Source organism: Rhinatrema bivittatum, chromosome 6, assembly GCF_901001135.1.
Source record: "Rhinatrema bivittatum chromosome 6, aRhiBiv1.1, whole genome shotgun sequence".
Lineage (NCBI taxonomy): Eukaryota > Metazoa > Chordata > Amphibia > Gymnophiona > Rhinatrematidae > Rhinatrema > Rhinatrema bivittatum.
In genome coordinates, this window is record NC_042620.1 from 207,521,598 (window position 1) to 207,534,648 (window position 13,051).

At 41.4% G+C, this 13,051-nt stretch overlaps 1 protein-coding gene across 3 annotated transcripts in view; it reads right to left on the bottom strand.

Moving 5' to 3' along the window:
- The window catches only part of TRAF3IP1 (TRAF3 interacting protein 1), a 364,461-nt gene that overhangs the window by 134,173 nt on the left and 217,237 nt on the right, over positions 1 to 13,051 (bottom strand). For all 3 annotated transcript variants that reach the window (XM_029606494.1, XM_029606493.1, XM_029606495.1), the window contains one exon: positions 6,405 to 6,485. In XM_029606494.1, coding sequence (XP_029462354.1) covers positions 6,405 to 6,485 — 81 coding nt within the window. The remainder of the gene's footprint in view (positions 1 to 6,404; positions 6,486 to 13,051) is intronic.

Genomic DNA, 13,051 nt, shown 5'->3' on the forward strand with positions numbered 1-13,051 from the left:
GCACCAAGGCTGTTGTAGCCTGCTTGGCCCTGGCTGTTCCTCCTGGCAGCCCACTGCACAGTGGCATAGCTAGAATTGATTTTTTGGGTGGGCACAAGGTTAACATGGGTGGGCTGTAGGCATGCAGGTCTACTAGTTGTTTTTTACTGATAAATAATGCCATATACTGCACCCTAGAATGGCTTTCTAAGTAATTTGCAACAGCCATTATGCATCATGTATGAAACTTTAAAATAATTTCTAACACTTACCAGCATTAAAAATTCCTTATTAATCAGAATTTATTTTATATTTATTGCAGTTTATAAATGCACAAGTATAGAAAACAACAGATCCAATCATGTAATAAAACAAAAATTAATGTATTCTTTCATGAACCATCTTTGCAGAAAACCAGAAATCTTCATAAATACAATAAAATATAATTAATCATCAGAACAGGTGCAGCACAGAGCTAGGGCAATTCACATTACAACTAACATGAAAAAAAATTCAAATTCTGCTGTCACCTCAGCAAAAAATAACCCTCCACTGCTATTTTGTGAAGTAACACAAACTCTTGCAAAGAAAGAGGCATCTAGAATCTTGCCATACAGTCACAGCACTGACTCTCAGGATTCAAATAATAGCAACCTTATGAAAAAGCAGCAATGCAAATACTACACCAGGCCCTAGAACATTAATACATCACCTACGGGAATAACAGAACAAGCTGGACTACTACTACAGAGAAACTATACACTAGCAGAAATACTGCATTTCTGTCACACACAGGCAAAACTGAGACCGACCCTTACCTAATATAGAAATAAGAGACTATAAATTAGAAACAGAAACATGCAGATAAAACCAAAATAGAAAGCCTGAGAAACTAAAATTTCTGAACAGTGGAATACTTAAGAAAGAGCAAAATACAAAAATATAAGAAATACACATTCCCAAAGATGACATATTTAAATTGCTCGTAATAATAAGGCTAAAGTACCACAGATTATCAACAAAACAAATCACAGTGAATTATGTTATTTTGTATCATTAAGTAGACCTCAGAAATAGGTGTAGATGTGAATGCTATTCAGCATAAGATTTACATTAGTAGTATAATCATGGGTCAGAAATGAATTTTATATGCTTAGTGAGTCCAAAGTGAAAAGAATTCAAAGTTGATGTAGCATGACATTTCTCATTGTATTCATTGTTGCAGAATTTCTTAATGCATCATAGTAATGACAACATTCAATTTCTTAAGATAATGTAGGAATGTGAGGAAACGCATTACTTCCATGTTGGTGAAAATGCCACAAAAATCATCTCACATACATTCGGCTCCTTGATGAAGGCAGACGCCGAAACACGGTCCGTGTCGGGCTAGTACACCTCGAGCCTTGTAACATCTTTAACTCTCAGGCGTTTCTTTACATGCAAAAAAAGCTAAGTAGCTACATTATCTTAAGAAATTGAATGCTGTCAATACTATGATGAGTTAAGAAATTCTGCAACAATGAATACAATGGGAAATGTCATGCTACATCAACTTTGAATTCTTTTCACTTTGGACTCACTAAGCATATAAAATTCTTTTCTGACCCATGATTATACTACTGGTGTAAAACGTTATGCAGAATAGCATTCACATCTACGCCTAAGTATGAGGTCTACTTAATGATACAAACATAATTCACGGTGATTTGTTGTACTTTAGCCTTCTTAATATTATGATTTTATACATGGCTACTACCTGTCCATAAATTTTGAGAGAACGGTTGTGTTGCTTATATTTAAATTGCTAACATCTCAAAATAATTTTTTTTTTTTTTTACCTTTATTGTCTGATCTTTGTATTTTTCTGATCAGTTGGTCTCTTTTTCCCATTTTTTCCCTTGTCGCTCATTTCCTAATTCCTTTTCAGTGCCTTTTTTCTATTACTGTCTTCTTCCCTTCCACACACACACACATACACGCTTTCTCTCACAGACTCCCCCTCATACACTCATGCTCTCACTCTCATATGCTCTCCCCCCCCACAAGCTCACATTCTCTGCAGACACACATACAAGCTCTCACTTTCTCACCCCTCCCCAGGCTTATATTCTTATGCACACACAGACGCACATCCAGGCACCCATTCTCACCCACACACATAAACCCAGACTCCCATTCTCACCCACAAACCCATGCTCCCAGTCTCACCCACTCACCCATGCTCCCAGTCTCACCCACTCATGCCCCCAGTCTCACCCATTCATGCCCCCATTTAAGGTCCCATTCTCACCCACACATACACACATTCAAGCACCCATTCTTACCCACATATTCAAGCTTCCATTCTCACCCACCCACACAAACCCAGACTCCCATTCTCACCCACACACAAACCCAAGCTCCCATTCTCACCCATATATACACACATTCAAGCTCCCAGTCTCACCCACAAACCCAGGCTCCCATTCTCACCCATACATACACACATTCAAACTCCCATTCACTCACATATTCAAGCTTTCATTCTCACAAACACACACACCCAGACTCCCATTCTCATCCACACATACACATTCAAGCACGTGCACAGCTTCCACTTCCTCCCCCCAAAGCAGGAAGATCAGCTGGCTTCTCCTGCTGCCACCGGCCTCCTGCTATCTTCGGGGTCGGGCCGTACGGCCCGCCGATCTTCCTGCTTGGGGGGGGAGGAAGCGGAAGTTGTGCACTGCGCTTTCGCTCCCCCCCTCCAAACAGGAAGTTCTGCGGGCCGTATGGCCCGAAGATAGCAGGAGGCCGGGGGCAGCAGGAGAGGCCAGCTGATCTTCCTGCTTTGGGGGGAGGAAGCGGAAGCTGTGCGCGCACTTCCGCTTCCCCCCCCAAACAGGAAGATTGGTTGGCCATATGGCCGCAGCAGCGCTTCCTCATGTTTGCAGTGATGGCACGCGAGGCGTGGGTTCTCTTGTTCGCTGTCGCGGGGATGGGATCCCGCGACAGCCTTGCAGTTCAGGTGCCAGTTGGGTGGGCCTGGGTCTAAGTTGGGTGGGCAGATGTCCACCCGTGGCTACGCCACTGCAACAGGGAAAATAATACCAGTTTTGGTTGCACATCATAGATGTGTATGTATCTTTGGCGTTTCCATGTGCACAAGCAGTTCAGAACCGTAAGGCCTCTTTTAGCACCTCAAATACTAGAGTGAAAATATCTTACATCTTTCTATTTCAAACTACTGAGGGTAACAACTATCTCCATACACTCTTTTCAAGCATGGCTTCTTGCCTCTAGATGTGGAGCCGTGCAAGTTCATCTCTCATATTAAAGTCATAGGGTCCAATTACCCAGGCCGGGAGTAGAGAGGAAAATGGATATCACTAGGTCATGTGGCCATACAGATATATAAGAAACAGAGGGCCAAATATTTTAGCATGCTAGATACAGCATACATATCCACTGATCTTATAGTGTAGTGGCAGTGACTGCAGACCTGGGGCTCTGTAGCCAAGTTGTAAATCATCCTCTTTTATGTGGGTATTTGTGCTGTCTCTCCTGATTCAAGAAGGACCTGCTCTAGGCACACAGCTTATACACCATGTACAAAGCTATCTCTTGATAAACAGTAAGACAACGTATCTTACAGATAGTGCTTACCCTGCTGCTACTGTTGCTGGGAGGTGTCCAGCTCCACCACCCACTACTGTGGACTCCGTTATGGTGGACAACACCAGCTGCTCTGTCACTGTGAAGGAAACTTGGCTGTCCATCCCCTCTGCGCGCAACCTGGCTTGCTTCTTCTTCACAGCACGCTGTAGGTCATGCCACTTTTGGCACAATTCCCCCACACTTCAGCTGTTTTTGAAAACTGCATTGAGCTTAAAACACATTTTTTTTACCAGATTTGCTCTTTATGATAAGAGCCCACTCTTTTGGATGCGTCCCCATAGAGAATGCTATAATTTCTCATGACTTCCTTTACCAGTATATCTACTTCCCTTGGAAGAAAGTTGGGATTGCACATGTGTGCAACATGCTCCTGAGAAATGGTGGCAAGAAAAAACTAGTCCCTGTCCCAGCTTTTATCTCCACTCAAAGACACATAGTTTGCCTATTCTTCCATGCACACAACACTCATGTGTGCTAATTATTACACGCACCTGAGCGTAATCAGCATGTAAAGGTCACGTGCATAACTAATTAAAATACAACACAAAATAACGAGTGTATACAGCTACATCGAAATGTATAAAGACTGTTAATATGTATCACCAGTAGTATACATGTTTATTGTTAAAAGAGGTTCACTGAAGACATGTTTTATGTGATTATGAGTTTTTATATGTAGAGTGGGAGATATTTAGTATGTATGGATAAATGGTGTGAGTGGTTGGAATGAGATTTTACTGAGGGTGGTATGCGGTGAATTATGTAGATTATAAGCTTTTGTAAAGTTTTGTAAGCAATTTATGTTGTAATTAAAATTGTAATTGGAATATGTAAAAGCTTTCTCTTTGCATTTTTGTATATTCAAATATGAGACTGCATAATTTTATCCTTCATTGAATTTATGATACTCTATGTCGAGGTGGATTGATGTCCTTCCAATATCAATGCATCGCCAATGTCCAGTTCAGCTCCCAGGTCCCTTGGTGTTGATGTCCATGTCTTCAGTGCAAATGGGCTGGATTAATGGTGCCTGAAGTGCTTCTCCATGAGCTCTAACCCAGAGCAGCACCCCTTAGGGGTCAAAGTCATGCACTGACAATGTAAATGCGATGTACGCAGAAACAAGACACATCTATCATCGATATCCATGAAAGACGTGACTCTGTCACATAAAGTTTACTAGTGGCATCTTTTGAAGCCACTAGTAGATTTATACATGGCCAGATGAAAAATTAACTAAGTAAAATCACGACAGATATGTGGATAGTGTATGAGATATTAGTACAGTTAATACCAACTGTCGATACCACTTTTTGTCAGTGAGGTGCTAAAATGTGCAGCGGCAGTGCGATACAGTCTTTTAAAGAAATAAGCAGGAAACTGCACCATCCTCAAAGCACCACCTCTTTCTCTTTTGCCTGTGAGGCAGCTGACCCACAAAGAGGTCTAGGTGGGAAAAGAGTTGGGTTCTACAAAGAGAAAACCATAGAAGACTGAGATACAAAATCCTGATGTGTAACAGAAGCGCCTAAGGCAGAGGAGTGATGCGAGTGCCAGCAAGAAACATACTCCGCAACACAAAAAGCATTACAAACAGGTTTTGGATCAGTAAACCCTGACAACGACAGTTGATCTAGAAACTCCTGGATACAGGAAAAAGTCTAGAGATGTAAACACGAAGACCGCACAGTTTTCTTCAGTGTTCCAAGACATCCGAAAAACCAACTAGGGCCTGAGAACTCCCCAGAAATAAACCGTGGTTTACTGACATCCGAAGGACAGAATGTCTCTGCAGAAATGTGCCCATGTTGGGCTAATAGGCATAATGGACAGAAAACCTAAGCAACACTTGGAAGAATAATCAGCAAGAACGACAGGGTTTCTGACAGACTCTATGTGCCAAAGCACCAAACATAGCTGACTAGCAGGACAACATCAAGAGTTTCAGGAGATGAAAGGAAATCCCTGAATAGGATCATTAGCCCAAACCTCCGAGTAGGGAAATACATTAGGCCTGAAGCTCAGGGGCAGGGCTATCCATCCTATCTACAGGATAGTTCAGATGAGCAGGAAGACCCTTTGAGCTGAAGGCAGAGCTTGGTGAAAATATAGGGAAAAAGGTAAAGGAAATAAAACAGCTGCAGCTCTAGAAAAAATCACTTACAAAAACTGAGAGAGCAAAGCTAAATACTGTGACACATACAGCTCCTGCGACCACAGGGTTCTGCGGAAAAACAAGAGACTGAGGGACTCTGCCTAGGGGGGCAGGGTGATGACTGCAGCTGCATATGCTCTATGTTTAAAAGTTCTATCTAGATTCTTTGAGATCAAAGTTCCGTGCCGGGCTCCATCCGATGATGTTACTCATATGTGCGGATTACCATCCTGCTTGTCCTCGGTGAATCTCTTTTCTTTAAGATGCTGTAAATATATTCAAGGTAGAAGCCTCTGGGAGGCTGTGTATTTAGGAGGATGAACAGCAATTTGTGGGCAGGCGCTGAGCTCAATAATTGAGAACAGAGGCTGTGTGCTCCTAAGAATTTTTTCAGGCCCTTCCTAATAACTTTAAGTCTCTGAAAATATGACAAACGGTGGCTGTATTGCCATCTTTTATGATAACAGATATTTGGTAAAACTTTTACTCTTCTGCTATTCGCCCCCTAGAAGTCAATATTGATGATTAATATTGATCCTACAGTGATGAGTGTTGTTTCGTATCTAAATCTGAACTCCTCAGCTGCAGTAATAAGATATTCTTTTCTTACCTATCTGTGGTCTTGAAGTTGACTTTTCCATTTTCTCTTCTGAAACATTTGTGTCTGCTTTTCTATGAGATTCCTTTCCACCTGGAAAAATAGTTTACAATAAAGTAAGTAGCAAGCATATATTTCAATAAATTTTGGAATCAATGCAATTTTTAAAAATAGGACTACAAGTTCATTCTGCAGCTCATTAGCAACATAATCCCTCAAGATCAGTTTTTTGGAGGTGCAGGTTTATGCGAAACTTAGTTTTGTACTCTGTTCTCACATTGCCAAGCAATAGGGATGTACAGTCCCAAAATTCTCATTTCAGTTCATTTTTTGTTTTCAGAGGGTTTATGTGTTCATTTTTTTTATTCACAATTTTTTTTTCATTTGTTTGCCAAACTGAAAAATAAACATTAAACCCCCCCCCCCCCCCCCAAACAAATAAAAAAAATGAACAGATAAAAAATAAATGAACTAGGTCTCCCATGGCTTTCAACCACCTTCCTGCCCTTCCACATTAAACTGGGGCCCGGACCCCCATATACTCCCTTCCAGGGTCTTTGAAAAAGACAAAAGGGCAGGAATGAAGCCTATTCACTCCTTCCTTGTGTCCAAAACTTTAAATATGACACTGTACAACTAGAGGAAGGCGCCAAAATGATGTTTCTTTGGTGCCATTCCCTAGTGCAGCCAGCACCATTTTGTTGTACAACAATACATTTATAAGGCTGTATAACAAATTGACGCTAGCCACACTGGTGGAAAGGCATTGAATTTATGTCACTTTGATGCCATCCTCCAGGGAGACAGTGCTGTTTTTAAATTTAAAGATCAGTGGCAGAAGTGAGTGTACTTTGCTGCTACCATTTAGGATTTTTCAAGGACACAGGCAAGGGGTAAATGGAGGCTGCCTGCCCCTGGTACATTTGAATGCAGAAGTGGGAGGACCCTGGGGTCTCAGGGCCCCAGGATGGAACGTGAAGAGGCCTTGGGAGGCCAAATCGAGCAAGCCCAGGCTCCGGGTTTAAATTATACAAGGCAGGATGGTGGTGAGGGTCAAGGGAGGCCCATTTAAAAGCAAATGTGAAACTTTTTAGGAGGTTTTTTTTTGTTTTTTTTTATAGAAGGCCATGACTGGCTCACTCCATTTGGAATGAACCAAAAATGGCCTCATCCATTATATTTTTTGCATTAAACAAATGCATAGCCTTACCAATAAATCACATTTTAATGCATAAAGCAGCAAAATCTTTGTTGGCCTTAGAAGAGTATCTTTTATTTATTTATTTTATTTATTTAAAAGAATTTATATATCGCAAATTAAACAGGATCTGTCTGACTAAGCGGTTTACAAAATAAAACATACATAATAAAAATACAGAAATTAAAACAAATATAATATATCAAATAGACAAATACATCCAAAATGTTAAAAAACTGTTAAAAAACTACTTCTAAAAAAATCAAAATTCATGACAACAGGTTCAGTAAACTGTAAGGGTTGTTAGGTGATGTTGTATGCAGCAGCAAAGAGATATTAATTAATTAATTAATTAATTATTATTTTTTTATATACCGACATTCATCTCAATTGAGATATCACACCGGTTTACATTCAGGTACTGTAGGAATTTCTCTATCCCCAGAGGGCTTACAATCTAAGTTTTTTAAGATATGTTTTTAAAGCCTTTTTAAATTCTTTTGCATTTGCCAATAAACTGATTTCTTCTGGGATGGTATTCCAGAGGGTTAGTCCTGCGACAGAAAAAGCATGTTTTCTTGTAAATTCTAAATGTGCAAGTTTTATAGATGGTATTTCCAGCATGCATTTATCCATTAATCTTAATTGTCTTGTTGGTTTGTAAATTCTGAGAAGTGAGCAGAGCTATAATGAATTTGTATTGTATAGGAGATTGTGTATAATGCTAAGAATTTTGTATGTAATGCGGTAAGATATAGGAAGCCAGTGTAAATGTTGTAGGACCGGAGTGATATGCTCTCTGAGTGGTATATTGTACAGTAAATGAGTAGTAGAGTTTTGGACTAATTGTAGTGGGTGTGTAGTAGATTTTGGCAGACCAAGATATAAAGCGTTACAGTAGTCCAAACTTGTTAAGATGAGAGATTGTGTCACTGAACAAAAGTCAGAAGGTAGAAAAAGTGGTTTTAATTTTCTTAATATGTGAAGCTTATAAAATGATTTCTTTACTACAGCTGATATGTTGTTTGTCATAGATAATCTAGCATCAATGATAGTGCCCAAGATTTTTGCTTTATGTTTTATTTCAGTTTCTTGTCCATCAAGTGTAAAGGTAGTTGGTGGTTGAAACTTTGAATCTGGCACTACTGATAAGAATAACAGTTCAGTTTTTTGACATCAGAAGTGTGAAGATAAGACTTCTAAGACTAAAAGGTGACAAGTAATATAATTCTTAGCATATTATAAAGCACCAAAGAACATTTAGCTAATCGATAACCTAACTAAAATGCTCTCTTACTTATTTTCCTCAAATAGTGTTGGTAGACAGACCAAAAAAAATGGACAATTCTACTGCATGCAGCTGGGTGAAACATCCCTTTATGGTCAAAATTAAAAGGTTTACAGATGTTAGGTAATATATTAACTGGTGGTTATAAACAGTTCTCTTATATTAAAAAATGCTATTGCAGACAAGTATGAGTAGACAGAAACTTCTATTCCCTAATCATTTTCTGCGGTCTTCTTCTTGAAACTTAACACTTATATACGAAGCAGTATCTAACAAAATACACGCTACATTATATAACAAATTGTTTCTTGGTTCTATTCATGTACTGTACAGTACAAAAATATGTATATTAAGCCATTTTCCACTGCATATACATATGTGATGCAACTCTAGTGCTCTTAGAGAAATGGGTAGGCCACATGTCAAAGATATTTAAGTGGGTAGAAAGTGTTTTACACACATAAATTGGCTGTCTGAAAACCATCCTACTTCAGTGAGGCTAAAAGTACATGTTGTAGCCGCATTTAGAGGAGGAAATCCTATGCACATATTTAGATGAGGGGAGGAAAAGAACATGCTTAGATTCCATGTTCAAATCAATCCATGAGTGATTTTAAATGAAAAAGAAAGGCTACACAAAAAGCCGGTACAAATGTCTTTTGAGTTTTCAATACAAAAGTACACATGTGGGTAAAACATACCCATGGACTTTGACTCAATGTGAACAGTTTGAAAACTGACCCCCAGAAGGATCTTAGGCACAAAGTGATGGAGATATTTTATTGTTTTACTTTATCTGGATCTACAGTCACAGGGAGAGACATTTTCAAAACCAATTTCTGCAGGTTAAATGCTTATTACACAGGTAAATTTACTTTTTTTTTAACATTGCCCACCATAAATATGGGTAAACTTATATGCGTTGTTTACATTCTTTGGAGGTTGAGGTTTCAGCTGTAACAGAGTACCTGCTGGTACTCCTCGATATATCGGCTAGTTTGATAATAATAAGATACTAGATAATCATAAGATTCATCTATCCAGGCTGAAATTCCTCAGTTACTCTGGCACAGTATAATATTGGTTAACCTCATTTTTAATTGGTAGATTTCAGCAAATCAAACTGGGAAACACTTGCTCCAGCTGGTACACAATGAATAGCAAAGTACCACAGGGATCAGCCCGCTCAGCAATACTCTTCAACATTTACCTTGCTCCATATTGCAAACTTCTCACTTGTGTCGGTTGTAAAACTATTATGTTTACGCTGATGATATACAATTCCTGGTTCAAAAGCTGACTTTCTGGTCCGACACCTTTAAACTGGTGTCTCTCTGTCTAAAATCTGTAAACCACATTGGCTATTTCATAATAAGCTACAACTGAATGTTGGAAAAGGAGAAATTACTACTTACCTAATAATTTCCTTTCCTCTAAAGCCAATCCCCACAAATGGGTTTTGCACCTCTACCAACAGATGGAGAAAGAGTAAAAGCTGACATCACGGATATAAAGCCCTGCCCCATCTTCAGCCCACCAGTATTCTATGGAAAAGCCAAACTGTGGCAAACTGATTATACTTGAAAATGATTAATAACAATCAACCAATCTTGCTTCCAACCAATAGGGAACACTAAGCTCGGACAAAAGAATTAACCTTCACTAAACTGAGGGGCTAGTTAAGCCACTTAACAGTCTTCAAACGAATAGCAGTAACAACACTCTTCAAGGTCCATATCTAAAGGATGAACCAAAGGCAAAAATCGGTAGCTTGAGGGTGGGTCGGGGATTGGTCTGCCTTCCTTAGAGGAAAGGAAATTATCAGTAAGTAGTAATTTCTCCTTTCTCTGCACTCAGGCAGGCCAATACCCATAAATTGAATGTACCAAAGCTACACCTGAACAGGGAGGGAGGCTACCCGTGGTCCAGTCAACACCTCCCATGCGAACACAGCGCCTTCCTGAGCCTGAACATCCAAGTGGAAATGCTTGGAAAAAGTGCGTTATGACCACCAAGTTGCCATTTGCAAATCTCGACAGGAGACAATAATTAAATTTCAGTCCACAATACCACCTGAGCCCTCATGGAATGCGGTCTAATCTGCTATGGCAAAGGTATCTCGGCATCCACATAGGTGGACATGATGACTTCCTTAACCCAATGGATTATAGTTGCCCGTGTCACCAGCTGACCCTGTTTACCTCCAACGTACAGCACAAACAAACGATCAGACTTCCGGATTGATTTAGTAAAGTCCAAGTATCACAGCAAATGATTCTTGTCATCCAAGGTATGCAAGAGTCGATACTCACTCGCATTTCTGTACCTGTCCAATGTGGGCAGGAAAATGGATTAATTTAAATGAAACTCCAAGACCACTTTTGGCAAAAAAGAAAACACAGTCTGAAGCTGTACTGCTCTCACAGTCATATGCAGACAAAGCTCCTGGCAAGAAAGAGCCTGCAGCTTGGAAACCCAACGTGCAGAACAGATTGCCACTAGAAAAAACTGTCTTCAAGGTAAGTAGCCGCAAGAAAAGACCACATAGCGGCCGAAAAGTCAGACCTGCCAAGAAATTCAGGACCTGATTAAGGTCCCACAGAGCAGGGGCCGTTCTGTAATGAGGTAGGGTGAGGCGGCAGCTTCAAGTGGCAGAATTTTTGAGGAGGAAAAAAATGCCTCTCAGAAAGCCGCTGTGGCATTCGCCTCACCTTGCCTGCCTCTGCCTCAGCTCAAGCTGGCAGTGACCAAAGAAGGGAGAGAGGTTTGGGGCTCAGGACAGCGGTGGCCAAAGAACGGAGAGGCTCAGCTCAGGATCGCCACTGGAGGAACGGAGAAAGGCCTGGGGCCGGCAGTGGCCAAAGGACTGGAGGAAGACCTCATGTACGAGAGAGGCAGCTTGTTTGTGTGTGTGTGTGTGTGTGTGTGTGTGTGTGTGTGTGTGCGCATGTTGTTTTTGTGAGAGGCAGCTTGTGTGTTTGAGAAGCAGCTTGTGGGTATTTGCGCGTGTATATGCTTTTGTGTATGCACGCATGTGTGTGATTGTATGCGTGTGAGTTTGAGAGGTAGTTTGCTTGTGTGTGTGTGTGTGTGAGCTGGGTAAGAGACAGCGTGTGTGTGTGAGTGAGACACAGCTTGTGTGTATGTGTGCGTGTGTGAGGCAGCTTGCTTGTATGTGTGAGTGGCAGCTTGTGTGTGTGTGCGTAAGAGAGATTGCGAGCCTGGGGGAGGGTGCTTGGGGGGGGGGGAGAATGTGTGTGAGGGTGCTTTCATTTGGGTGCCAGAGAGCGGGAGCCTATGGGGGAGTAGGGGGGTGGTGGTGTGCCAGGAGGGGCATGGGGGCGGGCGGGAAGTGTGGGAGAACACCATCTCATCCCTCACCTCAGGCAGATTGCTTTGAGCCGCCCCTGCCACAGAGGCACCAGCAGTTGCAAGGGAGGATGAAGATGTTTAACTTCTTTCAAAAACCGACACACATCGGGATGGGAAGACAGAGGCTCACTATTGACTCACCCCTATAACAAGCAAGGGCTACCACTTGCACCTTCAAGATGTTAAGGGCCAAACCTTTACGCAATCCTTCCTGTACAAATTCCAATATTAATGGAATATCCACTTTGAGGCTAAGAAGCTCACTCTCAAAGGCCTCAAGGACTCTCTAAACTCTCACATAGGCTAGAGATGTAGAAAATTTCCTGGTCCTAAGCAAAGTGGAAATCACTGCAGCAGATTAATCACGTACAACAACCTCAAGGGCCAAACTGTAAGACACAATCGACCCGGGAACTGCCCACCAGAAGTCTCTGCAGATCGGCATACCACGGCTTCCAGGGCCAATCTGGAGCAACAAAAAGCACGGTGTCAGTCTGACTTGCTATCTTCTGAATGATCCTGTCTATCAGAGGCCAGGGTGGGAAAGCATACAGCAGGCTGCTGCATGGCCACGCCTGTATGGGATCATCGATGCCCAGCACTTTCAGATCCAGCCTGCAACTGAAAAACCGCTGAACATTCGCGTTATCGGAAGTCGCCAGCAAGTCTAGGAACATGTGGTACCAGCGCTTCATTATGAGCTGAAAGACTTCGTCCACTAACTCCCAATCTACTGGGTCCAAGCTCTTCCTGCTGAGAAAGTCGGTCCTTACATTGTTCTTTCCAGAAATGTGGGAGGTA